Source organism: Podarcis tiliguerta, assembly GCF_965153285.1.
Source record: "Podarcis tiliguerta genome assembly, chromosome: 8".
NCBI classification, from domain to species: Eukaryota; Metazoa; Chordata; class Lepidosauria; order Squamata; family Lacertidae; genus Podarcis; species Podarcis tiliguerta.
In genome coordinates, this window is record NC_139541.1 from 59,461,944 (window position 1) to 59,481,497 (window position 19,554).

General features: G+C 44.4%; 1 protein-coding gene across 4 annotated transcripts in view; it reads right to left on the minus strand.

The window, feature by feature from the left end:
* Positions 1–10,542: 10,542 nt before the first annotated feature.
* The window catches only part of TFAP2E (transcription factor AP-2 epsilon), a 72,117-nt gene continuing 63,105 nt past the window's right edge, over positions 10,543–19,554 (minus strand). For all 4 annotated transcript variants that reach the window (XM_083453305.1, XM_083453307.1, XM_083453308.1 and 1 more), the window contains 2 exons: positions 14,348–14,489; positions 10,543–12,089 (listed from right to left, as the gene is read on the minus strand). In XM_083453305.1, the coding sequence (XP_083309431.1) occupies positions 11,801–12,089; positions 14,348–14,489 (431 nt within the window). In that variant the 3' untranslated portion in view covers positions 10,543–11,800. The remainder of the gene's footprint in view (positions 12,090–14,347; positions 14,490–19,554) is intronic.

Sequence of the window (19,554 nt, forward strand, 5' to 3'; positions counted from 1 at the left end):
TTTTTATCTTCTTTTCCTGTCTTCTAGATGCATATTCAGAGAACAGGAAGAAGAAGAATCTGCCTTGTGCCACATCAGACCATTGATCCATCTAAGTCAGTATTGGACTCAATTGGTCATGAACTGGCAGGACAATGGGGAGGGGGAAGAGGATCATGGTAGCCAGCACTTGGACACATGGGGGCTAGCTGGGGATGGGGAAGGAGAGGTTGGTGTAGGAAGTTCTCACAGGGTGGGGTGGGGTGGGGTGGGGTGGGGTGGGGTGGAGAATGAAGAGAAGATGGTCAGTGCACAAGACCCAGAGCCAGAGAGGCCCCTGTCTCCATGAACATGGTGGGCTTTGAGGTATAGAAAGCAGTTCTCCAGGAGGCTGATAGAGGCAAGGGCCCACAGCCCAACTCCCTAGCTGGCCAGGTGGGGCTCGCTAGCTCTGGGAGAAGGGCTGTGATTTCTCATCTGGAGTAGGAACAAGTGAGGATCAGCTGCCTCATCAAGCCCAGATGCTACAATCAGCAGGCAAAGTACAAAAGGGAAGCAGAGCTGAGGTGCTGTTTCTGCTCAACTGCCCATGTTGATGGATCTTGATTTGGGTGTTCCTGGACCTCGGGGGGACAGTGCTTCAGGTTTGACTCTGGACTGCATCCTGATTGCGGGACTTTAGCCTACTTGGATTGACCCTAAACCTCGTTTCCAGACCTTTGGGCTTGGTGTACTGACTTGCTGCCAGGTAGGCCAGCGCTTCAGGAAACAAACTCCCCTTATCCCGGATGAACTGGCCTGGCTGGGGCTGATTGGAGTTGCAGTCTAGAAGTACCTGGAGGGCCACAAGTTTCCCACCCCTCCTATATATATAGTATGTACCAGCAGCTTCGGGGAAAAGGCTTTGTTCTAGATTTTCTGCATGCGGGGATGACTTCATTAGTTTTCTAAGAGGGAGCATTCAAACATACAGCTCCCCAACCTGAGGTAGTGCTCCTGGAAGACTTTATCACAATGAAGTGTAAAATCTAGGAAGGGGGACGGCAATGGTGTTGTTTAACCCTTAACATGCTGGATAATGGCCTGAAAATAATAGAAGCTGCTACACTGGGCTGATGGTGTGTTGTAAGATTTCAGCAGTTACTGGTTTGTTTTATAGATCCACCCCAGTGCTGGTTCAAATTAATGTTGGAAAACTAGGGAAATGTGAAATCTTGAGGTAGGGCGGGGTAAGAGCTACATCCAGTCGTTGGAAGCAATACTGGAGTATGTGGGCTGAGTTGTCTTAACTCACTAAAAGGCAGCTTCCTAAGATCCTGCTTGGGCTCAAGTTGTTTTACAAAACTTTTCTTCCCATTTAAAAAAATTATTTTATTGCAGTTTTTATTGCAGTTCGTTGGGTTTGCTTGCTTAAATCAGTATAGCAAATACAACCTTAGCAATACATAAAACCAGGATGGAGAGGGAAAGGAGAGTGGATTGGGTTAGTTGGGTGTCTTTGCAATTTTATGGAGTGCTGCCCCCTGGAGGCTGGCCAAAGCATGGTATCAGATCAGCTGCCGGGAGTATTTTAAGTGTTTATCGGGGCAAACAGGAAGGTAGAAAATACTTCGGTCTGAAAGTGTGGGAAGCTGCTTCCAATCTGAGTGACAGGGCTGAATGGGCCAGAGGCCTAGTTCCTTATGAATCTGGGGCATATGTTCAATTAGTATCTTAGGACTAGCTGCAATGGGTTTTTATGTGGTGCTTGGGTTGCATTGAGTGCAGCCAAAGTCATCCCACCTCTTGATTGAGATATGTACCAGTGGCTTCAGCGTTGAGGAGAACTCTCTGCCCATACAGCAGAGGACCAGCATGGCTGATAGAAAGACAGGAGCCTTATTAGACACTTGGTCAAAGACAGGGTGGAGCCAACCTGAGAGCTAAGAGCCACATGGGAATTTGAGATGTGTAAACAGAACCCATTCGTTGGAGAAGGGCAAGGAGAACGTCACAGGCATCTCCAGGTAAGAACTAGTGATGTCTGATATCCTGGTGAGCTGCTGTCAGTCACTACTGACAATCATGGGCTAGATGGATCAATGATCTGACTTGGTATAAGGCTTGATGTGCTTATGAGTAGACAGCAGGCTGCCTGTCTGATCAGAACTGCCTTTCCTTTGTGAAATCCCCTGTAGGATATCTATAGATGGAGACCCTGGACTGTGAAGATGCTGGAACCCTAAGGTATCCTTAACTTCCCTGGGCCACCTACTCACCTGTACATCTCCATGTCGGGTACCAAGTGAGGGAGATTCAAAATGCATATGCATTTTGTATTTTCAGTGTCTTGCATAAGAAGGAGCAAACCTGAACAAACCAAAGTCCAACCTGGTCCAGTTTCTCAGAAACTTGAGAGTCTCTCCCCATGAATTTGTCTAGTTCTGTTTTAAAGACACCTGAGCTAGTAGTAGCCATCTCTACATCCACAGGTTAGCTATGAACTGTGCGAAGAGAGATGTCTTTCGTCTGTCTTGAATTTACTGCCTGTCTATCATTGTAAAGTGATGTGTCCTGCCTGAAGGCTGCATCAGGCAAGGAAACAGGCAGTCCAAACAGGACAGGGCAGAAAGTGGACACTGGGGGTCCATAACACATGGGACAGGCCTGGCCCTGATCTGCCAACTGCCCATCTCTGCCCTAAAGCACAACACGCACGGTAAAGTCTTAGCTGGTTTATGGTCAGGACTTGATTCCCAGAGGAGTTCATGTGCTCAAATGGAGCCCTCTTCTTAGGGGAGGACCCAAAGTGTGCTGAAGGTCCCTGGCTCTGTTCCTGCCACCTGCAGTTTGGGGGAGCTGGGCCTTGACCCCAAATTTGATTCCATTTGCATTTAGAAGTGAACTTCCCTAATTCGCACTTTCTGAGACAACACGTGCATCAAAGCACAGCCATCCTTTGAAATTCATACTTCTCTGAATGTTGTGATGCAGTTCTCTAGCCTAGAAATGTGAACAAAATTGTATATACCAGGGTTAAGTGTGCATAAAAATGCATGTTCTGTGAAAACAGAATTCAAAAATGTATTATGTAAGGGGAAATTGCATTGCAAAAATGTGCATAGGCAAAATTACATACTAAGAAATCTGAACTAAAATGCTGCTTGATTATTACGAGGACACGCTTTTTTTAAACTTGCAAATGTGGAGAACTTAGGAGTTGAAAAGGAGAAACTGAAATTGACAGATCCAGTCATCCCTACCACATACATATAAATGAAAACCCTAGGATGGTTTTTACACTGCAAACTATCACCAGCAGAATGGATGTGTGTGGAATACATATATATGTTTTTTTTATGCTTAGCCCTCCTCCACAGGCAGGTGATAGTTGTATGTTTATTAATGATTCCGCCCCCAAACAGACTGGTTGGAGTTGGGTTAGAAGGGAGCATATGTTCTGCCTCGGGGCACAGGAACAAGCACTGAATCCCCACTGACAGGGGAGATAGGAGAGGCTGTGTTGGAAGAGGGCAGAGTGGCAGCCTCTGGAATAAAATGAAAAGGGGTCCCACTTTAAGCCAGAGAACAAAAGAGTTTGCAGAGGGGGTGGGGTTTTCAAAACAGAGTCATCAGTGGGACACTTCATTTTTTCTAGGAGCTTCATCATTTGTTATTTTATATTTATATTTATATTTATATTATTTATATTTATAGGAAGAATTCAAATGAAGTACCTGGGTTTTCTCATCCACCCCTCCCCCAACTGATTAGCTTTTAGTGGTGGTGGTGTTTTTATAAAGAATAAGTTTATAAACCTAAGGGGGAAGAAAATGAAAAATAAAAAGATCATGCATGGGTTGATTTTAATGATAAAATAAATGACATGTAAAACAGTCCTGAGGAACCTGCACTCTCCCCCCCCCCTCCAATATTGTTGGACTCCCATCAGCCCCAGCCAGCAGGGCCTTGAGGCCTTTTCTAGTGGCCCTTGGCACCATTTTACATCCCTCCCAGCCCTTATCAAAGCCTGGGGTAAATGAGGTGCTGGACTTTGGGAAGGAGGCGTGAGGGCTCTGACAGGGTCCCAGAGGCTTCCCACCTGCTTCTCAAAGCTTAGTTAGCACTTTCCCAGCTTTGGGAAGGAGGTGGAAGGGCTCCAGGACCCTGCCAGAGCCCTCACGCCTCCTTCCCATAGCCTGATGTGCCTCTCAGGTGGATTTGGGAAGGCAGCATGAGGGCTGGGAGGGGCATCAAACTTTGACCTTGCTTCCCTCCTTGACAAGGCAGTGTGCGGCCTGCAGGTTCCATGTCCAAGTACTCTAGCAACCCACTTTGGATGAAAAGTTGGGCTACCCTGATCTAGAGGACCACAGCTTCCCCACTTCTGGTGTATAATTTCAATATGTAGCTTAGCAGCAGTGGTGTCCTAGGACTGAGGGGTGGGTGCAGCCCTATAAGCCCCAAAACTATCACTCAACTCCCTCCTTTCCCCCATGCCCAGATCCTTCCACTTCCACTTGTTGAGAAGCCTGAGCATGAGATTTAGTGTTGGGTGCAGCATTCAGCATCTGAAAATCAGCTGTTTTTGTTTTCTAAAAATAGTTTCTAGTCCTTATGCCCATAGGCAATAGCTTGAAAATGTGTGATGAAAGCTCAGAAGTCAGAGGGGCTGTATATCCCCTCCACTGGCAAGGGGGCTGGGCTTTGTGCCCCAAACATAATTCAAGCAACCACAATATATGGGGCTAGATGATGGGAGCTGCATACCTTAGTGCAAATGGTGGCTCCATGGCCTACAGCTGTGCTGGCTGAAGCTTATGGGAGTTGTAGTTCAAACCATCTGGAGGTCACTGGACCAGTGGAAGCTGGAGTAGAACATTTGCATGCTTTCCCTTAAGTTTCCACAAGTAAAAGACTTAGAAGGATCTTCATTAATGAAACCAGATCTTTCCAGGAGGGGGTCTGATTTCCCCTTGGGGGCTTCAAGCCCCCATTAGCCCCCTGTGGCTGCAGCCTTCCTGCCTGGATTTGCATGGGTCAAAAAGGTTTTTGATTTGCATCATGAACAAAGGCTCTGTCTTGTCCAGAGCTCTGTTAAGAAAAGCGGTTGCTTGGGAAGTAGCAAATACCCATAATTTCAGTATAGGTTTCTACTTTGTTTTTGTATTGTTTTTACTTTTTAAAATGAGCAAGGAAAAAATAAATAAATAAAGCTAGCGCATTCGAGAGTTTCCTCTGCTCCACAGACAGCTGGCTCGAGTTAAGCGACATGAATGCACTTATTGGATAACTACCTAATGGCACATTAGCACCGAACCAAATGCCTTAAAATGTCAGTTCCCATTTTGGAAGACGGCTACATTTGTTTTAATGGTTAACAGTGGTCCAATTGTGTGGGCAGCACTCAGAACCAGGAGCTAGATCTCAATAAATTAAAATAATGGACTGTTCCACTTCATGTTTCAAGCAGAGCATAGGGATGTGAATGAAGCTTGTGTCTTTCAAAGTTGCTTATGAAATACCACGTCATTTGCTATCTCATGCCCTCGTTGAGGTGGGTGCACATGGATTGAGATTCCATGAGTGGTCTCAGGATTATGATGCTCTGGGCCCAGTGGCGAAGCTTCATGCTCCGGCACCAGGGGGCGGGGGCGGAGAGCAGCCGGGGGCAGGGCTGGCGTGCGTCCTGGGGGTGTGGCACACCACCCGCAGGGGCGGGGGGCGGGTTATGAGGGTAGGGTGTGCCACCTGCGGGAGCGTGACGCCCAGTGCGGGTGGGGGGGGGCAGCCGTGATGGAACCCCACCAGGATCACGCTGCCGGGGGCAGTGCGCTCCCCCCCGCACTCCTCTTCCTCCGTCAGTGTCTGGGCTGTATTAATTATGAAATAATTTTGGGGGGAAATAGTAATAAAACCTATGTTAGCTTCAGTTATGCAAGTAATCTGCTTTAAAGGTAAAGCTAAAGGGACCCCTGACCATTAGGTCCAGTCATGACCGACTCTGGGGTAGCGCGCTCATCTCGCTCTATAGGCCGAGGGAGCCGGCGTTTGTCCGCAGACAGCTTCCAGGTCATGTGGCCAGCATGACTAAGCCGCTTCTGGCGAACCAGAGCAGCGGAAACACCGTTTACCTTCCCACAGGAGCGGTCCCTATTTATCTACTTGCACATGACGTGCTTTCTAACTGCTAGGTTGGCAGGAGCAGGGACCAAGCAAAGGGAGCTCACCGTGTCACGGGGATTCGAACCGCCCGCCTTCTGATCGGCAAGTCCTAGGCTCTGTGGTTTAACCCACAGCGCCACCCGCGTCCCTAATCTGCTTTACACATACACAAATATTTTTGCACTAAAATTCCATAAACCAAAATGTGTTATCACTTACATGGCCGGAACTCGTGTTGCAAATTTTGGCATTGCCAAATTTTAGACCCTAAAGTCTGCCACTGAGAAGGCTTAGGCGCCAGGTCCAATCCTGGGCTTCTCCAGGCAGAGCTGAAATCCTGGAGAGCCACTTCTGGTCAGTGCAGACAATACTGAGCAAGATGGACCAAAGTTACGACTCCGTATATGGCAGCTTCTGATGACTCTGTGTCCTGCCCATTGATTTCAATAGGTATACTCTTAGTAAGTTGCAAGAGTCTTAGATGGATGCACCCATCCTTCCCAGAGATACTGAAATGGAACCAGGATTAATTTGCTCTCGTTATTCAGAGGGTGCAGCAAGGATCTCTCTCTTGTAATAATCTGATAAACCAGATTCTTGTGGCAGCTGCAAAAGACCCAGGCAGATACACTATCTGCAAATGGAATGATATGGTGTGGTACTTGGCTTTGACTAAAAAGACATACAAAAAAATATACTTTCAGCGCTGATTCATTTGTATTTATTTCCTTTATTAACACTTGCTTGAAGAAACTTGGACCTCATGTAACTCAGACATATTTTTGGCTTCGTTATTTAATTTAAGATGTTTCTGTGGAGAAGGGGAGTGGCCTGGGGGGGAGGAGGGAGAGAGTTTTGAGGGCCCGATACTGAGGACTTGGGAGCTGCTATCTTTTATGCTGCAGAGGAGGGAATCTCAGCCCTGTGACATCTCCCATTGCGGCTGGGAAAACAAACCCCGCTTCTGCATCAGTAATAAAAACTTCGTAGCAGGGGTGAGAAGTTGGGGCCTGGCCCAGTCTGTGCAACTGAGGCTACCTGGATTCCTTTCCCTCCTGTGTGTAAAAGATCCCTTAATAAGGCTCAGTCTGTTTTCCAGACAGGTGCCTCGTACCAGGGGAGAAGCAGGTAAATAAGCCAAGCTAATTGCTAAATAGCTACTTGCCGGCTCTGACAGGGGAGCAACAGCAGGAGCAGCTGAGGTTAGGAACTTACAGGAAGGGGAGGGAAGCCCTCTGATTCTGGCAAACTTAATATAGGCAGACATCTGTAGGTTTTCCCTCCCCATCCATTCACTCACACACATTTAAATCGTCTCTTCTCCCACACTGGGGCAACGCTCAGGGTGCCCAATTGTGAACGTAAACACACAAGAGCAAACACGATGGTGCTGAACACTGTAGCTGTCAACAGCACAAGGCTGCTGCTTTTAGGCCCCATCTGCACTACACATTTAAAGCAGTATCATACCACTTTAAACAGTCATGGTTTCTCCCAAAGAATCCTGGAACTGCAGATTGACAGAATCCAACAACAACTGCAGGACCACAGGCCAGTCACCATTGCTTTAAAGGGTATAACCTGCATTGTGAAGCAATGGTAGGAAAAGCAAATTGGTAGTCGACGCAAATGTTTCAAAGCAGGTGCTGGATGGGAAAATCCACTAGAGCTGCTGAGATAATGTCTAGCTCAGCCCTTAATCATTCTTTATATGCCTCTGAAATAACCCCTTCCCCCAAAAAAGTATGACATTTCTGTTTTGACTAAAATATCTATACCCTTTTCTTACATGGTTTTAGACACACTTTTGCCACCACCGCTGTTTGAGAGGAGGTGGTACAACTGTCTGAAAGGAAAATGGGCAAACCAATTTAGGTTTGGGGTAGCTATTACCAAGTTAAGGAGGGGGAAATACATGGTGGAAACAAAAATATTCCTAGTTTATATAGCCATGAATTTGAATTTTTGTGTGATTACAAATGCCACAAATTTCTAACAAGGTGTTTAATGTTGCTTTCCAGTTAATGAGAGGATTCAGGGGTATTATTGGGGGGGGGGGGCAGGATTCTGCTCCCTTAAAGGCCAATTACACCTGTTTTCTTTATAAAGTACAAAACCTGTTTTTACAGGTGAAAGAAAAATGTATGCTCCACCTACCCCATCTTAGATTTTTTTTGTATTTGAGTATATCTGATATTCCTGCATTTGAGCATTCATATTTACCTCAGTGTTTCCTTTCCAAGCTTTGAGGGAACAGCAGGCAAATTGGCTGTGAAAATGTGACTGGGATGAATCACTGAATGGATAAATCCCCCAAATATTTGCTTCAGCTGGCTAAAGATTTGAGGTTAACCACTGCCAATGGTTTTAGTAAGGCAGCTGCCCCCCTAGTCCCCTTCCATATCTCATTTGCTTCCAAAAAATATTAAGGCAATTAAACCAAGAGGTCTTTTATGTGTGGTTTTTTAATAAAACAAAAGCCTGCCAACTTCCCAGCTCATGATGACCTGGGAAGACAATGATAAGTTGTTCTTTCAAATGTGTTCAACTGATGTCTTCAAGTTCAATCTTGTGGACACCATAATGAACGAGTCTTGCAAGGCGTGATTACCTAAACACAAGAGCTGTGGTGGTTGTACACATAGATGTAATGCATGAGAAGATAGCACTCAATGACAGCTTCTGATACAGTTCCCCTTCCCTTAAGTGGTTCCCTCCAGACATATCTGAGCTATGGTGAGATCACTTGAGAGCCCACAATAATGGCAGACAAAGGCCCCTCTGGGAGAGAGCCTGCTGTACCCCTGGTGGAGTTTCTGGATGTTAACAATTGAGTCTCGGAAGCAAACCACTGGTTCGCCTTTTGGAGCAGGATGATGTTCTGTAGCTGATTATTCCATTTTTGAAGTGGCATCTTACCTCCTGTTTAGTCTCAGTTACCTAATTATGTTGGCTTATTTGTATTGCTTTATACATTGTTTAGTTTGAGCTGTTAAATTAGGTTAGCTTATTTGTATTGGGAGGGATTCCACACTGCTTTCTTCCAATTGTTTCATCAGTGCAAGCATTTCCGTTTGCCTGGTGGAACAATTTCCCCTCTTCCCCACCCTGCATGCTCTGTTGTGGGGGATTACCCAACCCTCACAAGGAACTGGGGGACAGGGGGCACAGGGAAAAGAGAAGGAAGTAAGTCCCATTGCACTAGCAGGACTGGTTGCACTGGTTCCTGCTGGTATGGCAACTTTGTTGAATCTGGCCCATAGTTTTCAACAACGTTGTGTGGACTGATTTTTTTTAAAGGACTTACTGATATTAGAAACAGTTATAAATAGTCATAGTATGTTTTGTTACGCTTACTGTTCATTTCATATGTTTTGAGCCACTTTGGGCATAATTTTCTGGGGAAATGACATACAATTAGATAGATGATGAAGGTGGTATCTGTGAAAATGGAAAGGAATAGATTATTTCACAATAAAGGGCTGAAGTTGTTAACATACCCTTCCATGTTGCTTCTCTATGGTTTTGTAACCATAGCAGTATTTATGCCCATGTAGGTCTATTGGGTGTATTGCTAGTGGGAGATCAACTAAATGGTAGAAATTTTGAATTCAGAAGCAAGATATAGCTCAGAGTTCTAGACCATGCAAACCAGGCAAGGACAGAGTGAAAGGATTCGTGATGTCAATTGTGGCTTCTCTGTATGCTATTATTCTAGTCTTAGTCATTTCTTCACAATTCCACAGCAGTTTGTAACTATATATATTAAAAAATCCTCATGAAAATTTACCAGCATTTTAGTGCACATTTATCCTAATAAAAACCTTTGTTTGCAGTTCTAATTCACACAATTCCCCCCCAAAATAATGCATTTTTATGTTTTGCCCAAAATTTTATGCACAATTTCCCTATTATATGCATCTTTGTACATGCAAGTTGATTAGAGAACTGCATCACAAAATTTGGAGAAATATGAATTTTGAATGATAGCTATGTTTTTGGTTTGCCAAGTGTGAATGAGGTAGTTTCTCATTTAATTGCAGACAAAATCACATTTCTTCCCCATCGCTGCTGATGTGACAACAGCCCCTTAACAATGCATTGAGAAAACCTTTTCTTTACTGCTGTTTGTAACATGATAGGGCTATCCCTCTTTTCCTCCCTTTCCTGTGGGCTCCAATGGAACTGTTCAGCAGAAGGATGAGGTGGATGGATAACTCAGGTATCGCCATAGAGATTTGGCCCCAGAGAATATAGATATCACCTTTTTCAGTAATGATGAAATCAATGCAGTAAACATTTTCCCCAATTATGTCAACTCATCCCAGAGTGCTTGCTTTTGGGCTTTTCATTTTTGTTCTCATAGATCCAACTCTGACTATTCAATCATCAACATTACAAACACAGGGATGGAGGGGCTTGTTTCCAAATAAAAAGAGGTTTTATTAAGATAATGACTGACATTTTTTTGTTTGTTGTGGTGGTGGCATTGTACATCTATTGCAGCTTTTTAAGAGAGACAACAGCAAGTACAAAAGAAAAAGAAAAAACCAAACCGGGCTAAATGTCTCTAATCATTAGCGTCACAGGCTATTGTCCATGCTACCAGGTTCTGTATCCAAAACTTCATTCCAGAAAATTCCAAAGACTGACTTAGTTTTCAAAAAGTTTTTTGTTTTTTAAAAGAAGTCCCAACTTAATTGGATATAAATAACGCGCACTGGACATTTTAAAACTTTGATTTAATTACACATAAATAAATATATACAGATTTCAAAACAGTTCGGTTTGGCCTCCTTCAAGTTCTTTCTTGTGCTTTAATTGTTTATTAATTTATTATTATATAAGTATAATCATTTATTCATTATTTAATATTACTAAAAAATTTGAAAACTCAAGGAGTGGAGGCTGGTGGTGTAATCTCACTCATCCTGGGTCCAGGTCAGCTGAATGACAACTCGACAGAACAGAGCGTTTGCAGGGAACTCTGTTCCTTTTAGGGGGGAAACTGCTGAAACGTGTGTATTGGTGTGTCTGGTCTAAGTCAGACAAAACCCACGGTGATTTCCAATTGGTCAAAATGTGCAAACGAAGTCGCAGAGCTGCTCTCTGCAGTGGAACAGGTGAGGTTCCTTCTTCCTTGACCCATAAGTCTGCAACGGAGGTGAACATCAGCATCACTTGCTCTTTCTGCCTCATCTCTCTGGGCCTGTCCATTGAGGCAAATTAAAAACGCCCCCCTACCCTTCTTGATCCCACTAAGACCTCTTCATTTTACATTGCTCACTTCTCTCTTGGAACAGTTCAACATTGCATGATTATGGGCTTTTCAAAGAAAATGTATTTATTTTTTTAAAAAAGTAATTGCACATGTAACCTGGCTTTTGGTATCCACTACTGAATACCCAAAGTGTCAACAGCAACCACCAACTGCTCTTGATTTTACTTCCATCTCTGTGAGGCCCATGTGGATGTTCCTCTTCCTCCAGTCACATTTTGTTGAGTTGGTTTCAGAGATGCATCTGTCACAGTTCAGAAAACATGGCAAGAGAAAGGGGGGGGGGTCTTCGCTGTTGCTGCTTTTCTTTTCCCAATGTTGATAAGACCCAAGCCTCCTATCTCATGAACTGGGAAAGGGGAAAAACCCTCTGACTGGGCAGGCTGGGGAACTGTGGCGTCATTTCCGATGTTTCACTTCCTTTTCTGAGGTTTTGGAGTCGCCGACTGGGTGGCCGTTGCCTGTGCTGTTCATGAACATTTTATCGAGCCCTTTGAGCGACTCCACCAAGTAGTTTTGGAAGGCTGTAAGTGCCGCGCAGATTGCCGGCCCCCCAAAACCATGAGTTATTAAGCTGAAGTGGGTCAAGCAACTCTGAACTCCAGGTTCCAGAATGAGGGAAGGGCGGCTGTTTCCAAGTGGAGAGCGATCTTGGGCCATCAAATCGGCAAACTCTTTGCAGATTTGCCTAGAATGAGAAAGAGGAGATATAACCTTAAGTAAAAAGGTAAAGGTAAAGGTACCCCTGCCCGTATGGGCCAGTCTTGCCAGACTCTAGGGTTGTGTGCCCATCTCACTCAAAGAGGCCAAGGGCCAGCGCTGTCCGAAGACACTTCCGGGTCACGTGGCCAGCGTGACAAGCTGCATCTGGCGAGCCAGAGCCGCACACGGAAACGCCGTTTACCTTCCCGCTAGTAAGCGGTCCCTATTTATCTACTTGCACCCGAAGGTGCTTTCGAACTGCTAGGTTGGCAGCGCTGGGACCGAACAGCGGGAGCGCACCCCGCCGCGGGGATTCGAACCGCTGACCTTTCGATCGGCAAGCCCTAGGCACTGAGGCTTTAACCCACAGTGCCACCCACGTCCCATAACCTTAAGTAAAACAAGACAAAAAATGACACAAGCAGGTGTAGCTTGGCAGCTCCACTGCCACGGGCAGGGGATTGCTTCCCCTTTGTGGCAGGAGGAGGAGGAGGAGCCGCCATGTCCCAGGCTCACACGGCAGCAGCACATCTGGCATCACATCTACACATAGCAACATGTTTACATTTTAGCTAAATTGTGCCTTAGAACAGAGGTGAGTAGACTGCTCTAGAGATAGAAACCGCAGGAGCAGAGATTGCTCTTGTGCTCTGGCCCTGCTTACTGGTTTCCCACAGGTATCTGGTCGGCCACTGTAAAAACAGGAAACTGGACCAGATGGGCCATTGGCCTGGCCCAGCAAGACTCTTCCTATGTTCTTAGGGATTGCAGTAAATTAACAAGTGTTTCTGATTCCCAGTGGTTCATTGATAGCAAATCCAAAAAGCCCCACTGAAATGAGACTGCTGAAATCAAGAAACCTTAGGGCAGGGGTGGGGTACCAAAGGCCAAATGTGGCCCTCCAAACCTTTGTTTGGCCCCTCAAAAGTCTCTCCTGGTCTGGCTTCACAGCCAATAACTTTTGCCTAGCTGGAATTTGTCCAGCTCCGATAACTCCTTTGCCTTCAGTTGGTGGATGTTGGGGTACCAGTGAAGAACAAATTGGATCCCACAAGGCTAAAGTCTGCTCTCTTCTGCCTTTGAGAACTAACAGCTTGGACTCTTCAAAGAGTATTTTTGTGTGTGTGTACTTGTAACCAGTATAATTCATAGCTGGTGAATCTGGCTTCTCCAATAGGCGAGTCTGCAAATTTATAATTTGCAGCCTACAATTCATTTGATGATTTTATGAAACAACAATTTTCTGATTGCTTTTGAGAGTTTGGTGGGCAGAGAAATTGCCTGGAAACTGTCTTGTGATGGGATCTGTCTTACAGAATTTGGAACACCAATCAAAACATTGAAATACAGGCCTGCCCAGAAAATTGTTTAGCACATTTGGGGATCTTTCCATCTGGGAACTTGTATACAACGAAGGCAGATAAAGAGGTATGTTTGGTATGTCTGTGTGAGAACTACAAAGCTTCTTCCCCAGGAGACACCACCAGATTCTGTCTCAAATTCTTTTTATTTTATACTTTTACTGGATGTTGGCTTTAGCAGATTGTTCACTTGGAACATCAGGATAATACAAATTACATCAACAACTGCCGGGCTGGGGAATCTTTGGAGCTGTAGGACTCCAGTCCCATCAACCCCAGCCAGCGTAAGCAATGGTGAGGGATGATGGGAGAGTTGCAGATGAGCAACATATGGAGAGTCAAAGGTTCCCCAGCCTTCAAGTACTAACTAGTTAACAGTACAATCCTATATATAAATGTCTACTCAGAAGTATGTCCCACTGTTCAATAGGGCCTACTCTCAGATAACAGTTTGTAGCTTTGCAGCCTAAATAGTTCACAACCATCAAAACAGAACTTCAAACAAAAATAGAAACCAGAGAATTGTAAATAATTTTTAAATAAGTAAACATAAGAGCTGCAAAGGATTCCAGGGAGAATTTGGAAACTGTTTCAAGTATAAAATCTCTCTGCATGGGTTAAGATTAACATTATCCTTCACAGAGTTGAATTCCACATTTAAAAATTCTATTTCCAAAAGAAAGTCACGTTTGAATTCTGACATTATACCAGGGAAATATTCGTTTAAGCCAAACTTCACCAACCTTCCAGGTGTCCTAAACTAGAGTTCCCAACAGCCAAAATTAATTCAAAATTAATTTTCACAACTGTGGCTCTCCCTTTTTTGGAGACTCTCCCTTTTAAGGAAAAAGAGGAAGGGTAATTGTATGGACTCTATACTCACTTGGTTGCTAATAGCATGTTCTTCCGAGCATGAAGCTCACCAGGGTCGGAGTGCTGGCGGCAGAGGTACTCCGCTGCAGCCTTAGCCGGAAACTCTGTTTCGCACACATAACCGAAATCTCGGGCGAGGTGAACAGCCTCACCTGCAAAAGAAATATATTCATGAGCATGTATGGTCTTGTCTGCTACTGATACTCAGCATAATCAACTCTGCATGGGGTGGAGCTCATAGGGATGTCAATTTCATTTTCTCTCAGTTTCTGATTTTTCTGATTTTTCTCTCAGCTTCTGATTTTTCTAAGCCAAACTCCCAACTTATCACTATCTCATGGTTATCTACACTACACAAAGTTATCTCTCTTTGTGTATTTTGCTTGTGATCAGGAGACTTCTATATAAAGCAGAGTAGCCTTTGGAGAGGCAGACTCTTAAAAGCATGGGTGAAATACAGTATGTTAATTTCAGTTTCTCAGTTTCTTGTTTTTCCACTCTGAAACTCAGTCCTCCAAATTATCACATCACTTGGTTGTTGTTTTAAAGAAAGTCCTCATGAAAACACATCAGCAGTTTAGTGCATTTTTATCCTAATATACACGTCTGGATACAATTTTGCCCATTGTACACATTTTTTGCAATTCTTCCCTACATAAATTCATTTTTTACGTTATGTTCACTAAAACATGCATTTTTTATGCACACTTAACAAGAAGATGCATTTTTGCACACATTACTCGGATGGAGAATTGCAAAATCTGGAGAAGCATGAATTTTAAAGGATGGCTGTGTTTCAGTTCACATCTTGTTTTGGAAAGTGCAGATTAGGTAAATTTGCCTTAAAATGTGAAGCGAATTTAATTTCTGCCCATCCCTATGTGTGGATCTCTGGACTTTTCAACAGCATGAATAAGCAGGGCTATCAGCTAAGTATAAATCTCCTGCCCTTTGATTGATCTGACTGAGCAAAGCAATTGATGTATTACGAAAGCCTCAACATAGGTGCCAAAATTTAGTAAATAAGGTCACAATTTAGAAAACAAAAGCTGCTGCTTATTGTTAGAAGAAAAGTTATTTGTAATGTTTTAAAAGCAGATATACTAATAGTATATATTTTGCTGGTTCTTATGTAGTCCAAACAACAGGATACTGTATACACACAAACACACACACAAAGTATAGGTCAAAGTGCTGGTTTTGACCTATAAAGCCTTAAACGGCTCAGGACTGCCAGATCCTGTGCTCATCATCTGAGGCCCTTTGTGTGCCTCATCCATGAAAAGTCTGGAAGGTGGCAACACAAAAATGGTCCTTTTCTGCAGTGGCTCCCTCTTTTGGGAATGCTCTCCTCAGGGAGGCCTGCCTGGTGCCTTCATTACGTATCTTTAAGTGCCAGGCAAAAACATTTCTCTTTAACCAGATCTTTGGCTGATTAACATTCTATGTTCTTTTAAATGTGTTTGTGGGAAGGGGGTTATTGGTTTGGTTTTTTGTTCTTGTTATGTATTTTGTGTTTCTCATTTTGTATTTTTATGTTGTGAACTGCCCTGTGAACTTCAGATGAAGGGCAGTATACAAATTTATTATATACAAATTAATAATAATAATAATAATAATGGCGCACACACATGGGAAGCATCAGCACAGGGGGGAAATCGTAGAATTGGAAGGGACTCCGAGGGTCATCTAGTCCAACCCATAGCTGTCAACCTTCCCTTTTTTTTCAGGAAATTCCCTTATTCCAGCGCCGTTTCCCGCTGCTTCCCGCTGCTATCCCAGATTGTTAGATATCCCGTACAATGTCCCCAGGACAGGTGAGGCTGCTGATCCCTTATTTTCAAATCTGAAAGTTGACAGCTATGGTCCAACCCCCTGCAATGCAGGAATGTCAACTAGATCATATGTGATGGCCAACCAACTTCTTAACAACCTCTGAGGAAGGAGAATCCACCACCTCTTGGAGCACAGGGGAATTGTTTTGCTTCTTATTATATTATGTATTTTGTGGTTTTATGCTGTAGAAACACCCTGTGAATTTTTTAAATTAATAATAATAAGAATACTGGAACTCCAAGGTTTGCAGAAGTACAGAAAATCTACAGGGGCGTGACTGTAAGAAGGCCCAGTGACAACTGAGTATGCTCAGCAGGCATAGGGGAAACCAGGGGGTGTAGAATCAAAAGGAGTGGCTGGAAGCTTGAATACAGCCCCATGCCCACTGCCCCACTGCAGAGAAGGAGCACGTAGGTCCCAGAACTGATACAGATGTTTCCCTATTGTGTTGCTTGGACACGTCTCCCTATCCCAAGTACAGTGGGGTACATTTTATTTTTTTGAACATTTTAAACCCACTTCTAATCCATTAGAATATCAGAGGAGGGTACAGTGCATAAAATAACTGAATGATGAAATGATGCAAAATTCCTAAACTATAGGACAGAACTGCCAAGCATCCTCTTTTGGTTCAAATGTGCACACAGCCATGAGAACTAGAAACTTGAGAAAGTTTTTAAGCAACTTAAAAAAGCTGGTTCTGCTTGGGTATCCAAGAGCAGATTCTGCTTAGAGCGGCTAAAGAGCAGCCTGGCTTCCCACCACAAGCAGGGTGGAAGCAATGCTCTGGCAACTAGGTTAATGCACTTGGGATGGATGGCATAATCCAGCAATCAGCAGGGGAGCGGAGATGAATTAACTCTGTCTGTCTAACCAGGGTTTCAGAAGCTGAGCATGATCAATTGCCATCAGCTCTGATTACTTCCGCAGGGATGCCTGAAGATGGATCAATTTCACCGATGAGAGGGCATTTCCATGGAATGATGGAATACCCCAGCCTGAGCGCCATGCCCTAAGGAAGCCTCAGTGCTCATCGCAGACAATGCAGACAGGGCCATCTCTTTCTCTTACTCCTCTTGCCTTCCATGTGAAAAGCCATCAGATGTGGACCCTCCTACCCAACCCCAGCAAAAAGAAAAACGCACTACTCTATGGTTGCTCCGGGGTTGCTACACAGCTGGGAAAGGGGGTGGAGTAGAGCTTTACATGCCACCCAAACAGAGCGAGGATTTGAGGAACCTTTGCATACTATTATTATTATTTATTGAATTTGTTAGTTGCTTTATCTTGCCCAGGGCAACCCAAAGCAACTTATAACCAAACAAACAAACAGACAAAATCCAGATAGATACATTAAAACCATGAGAAAAAGGGAAATGGATTAAAAACATACATGCAGGGCTTTTTTAAAGCCAGAACTCAGTTCCAGCACCTCTCAGGTAGACACCATTGTCATTATAAAGGAACAAGGGAGGTGTTCACAGTGAGTTCCAGCACCTCTTTTTCTAGAAAAATAGCACTGCATATATATGCGCATGCTAATTTGCATGTCTAGCTGCAAACTGAGAAATAATGACTATAATTTAAACAGAGGTTTATCTGTTCACCAACCCTGTCCTGCAGGCTCACAGGTCATCATCGGGATGTTTTGTAGGGGGTTTACAAATTTATTTATCATTTAATATAGAAATTCCTAAATTCTGCCTAGGGATTCCCCCCCCCCCTTTAATATGTAGAAAGCTCTTTGTTATTGTTGAGCGGTCCAGTTTGGCTCCCAAACAGCTTTGCTATTACAGTGGTACCTCGGGTTACAGATGCTTCAGGTTACAGATGCTTCAGGTTACAGACTCCGCTAACCCAGAAATAGTACCTCGGGTTAAGAACTTTGCTTCAGGATGAGAATAGAAATTGTGCTCCGGAGGCGCGGCGGCAGCAGGAGGCCCCATTAGCTAAAGTGATACCTCAGGTTAAGAACAGTTTCAGTTTAAGAACGGACCTCCAGAACGAATTAAGTTCTTAACCCGAGGTACCACTGTATCTGTAATAATGGTTGGGGAACAACCCTCTCCTGCTTTGGCCTTATCCTCCCCTGTCGCAAGTAAGCTTAAAGAAAGGACCCAAATGTGTGAAGGTGGCCTTTTTAGAATGTCAAATTGCCACACAGGGACAGTAATGGAGAGGAGGCAGCATGTGAGTGGTTTGTGCCTTCCTCCCCAGCTGCCCCCTTTGAAAATCTATCCGCTCTACATGTCAGACAGGTCTAGGAGAAATGTCTTATATACATGAATGGGACCTTTTCCTGCTAAGCATGAATGTTGGGTGGGATAGGGGGCAAGGAGGGGAGACCATGGGTCAGACCCAAAGGCTCTGTAGGATGCAACTGGCCTGTGAGTCCCACAGTCACCCATACATCAATGTATATTGCTGTTTTAAATAATACTAATCTATCAAAGGACAAAGTGAGATATAGATTTTTAAATTTTTATTCTGCTTGTTTTCACTCATTTAAAGCTGGGGGGTATCCTTGGCTTTCACAGCCAAAACAGGATTTATTGTTAGAGTGTGCCATAGTAAGAATGATGTACCCTTAGTGGAGCCCACATCAACTGGAAGGAGAGGCACCAAAACCAGAAATTCATGCAAAAAATCAAAGGACAGACTCTGCACTTTGTAAGTCGCTTTGGGTAAGTTTTTGTGGGGAGGAAAGTGAGTAACAAATGTGAAGAAGTAGTACAGCCAGGACCCTGGGGCTGTCAGGGCTTGGTTGAAATGTAAGGCTAGCCCTTTCGATATGTAGGGCTAGCCTTGTTCCTTGGTCAAACATGCCATCATCTGTAATTTACTCCGACCCCCCTGAACAGCAGCCAGTGACAGCTCCCAGCTGTCTGGGCTGAGTCAAAAATGTGTCTTTCCCTGTCCTCCTTTTCTTCTGATGGTAATCAACCATTCAAAGGAGCCAGGCCCAACTGCCTGGGGAACAACCGCTGCCTCACAGACCTGTTCGTTTCATTTGCTGCCAACAAAAGAGATGGGCTATTCCTCCTTGGCAGCTGCCTTTTGGGCCACAATGGATTTCAGAGCAAAGCAAATGCACAGTCCAAAAACTCCTGTCACCGTGTGCGTGTGTGCGTGCGCAAACACACACACACACACTTCTCAAGTCGAGGTTGCCGGGATGACAACCACTCTCGTTTACCATGAAGGCCAGAGAATAACCCCAATCCTTCCTCCTCAGGCCCCTTCAGGTGCCTGATCGTTAATCTTTTGCCCCTATTAATCACAGATGGGCTTAGCCTCAGGGCCCATTTCTGTGCAGGGTGATGATGTCAAAGGCTTCTCCCCACGCCACCTCTACTTATACAGTGGTACCTCAGGTTACAG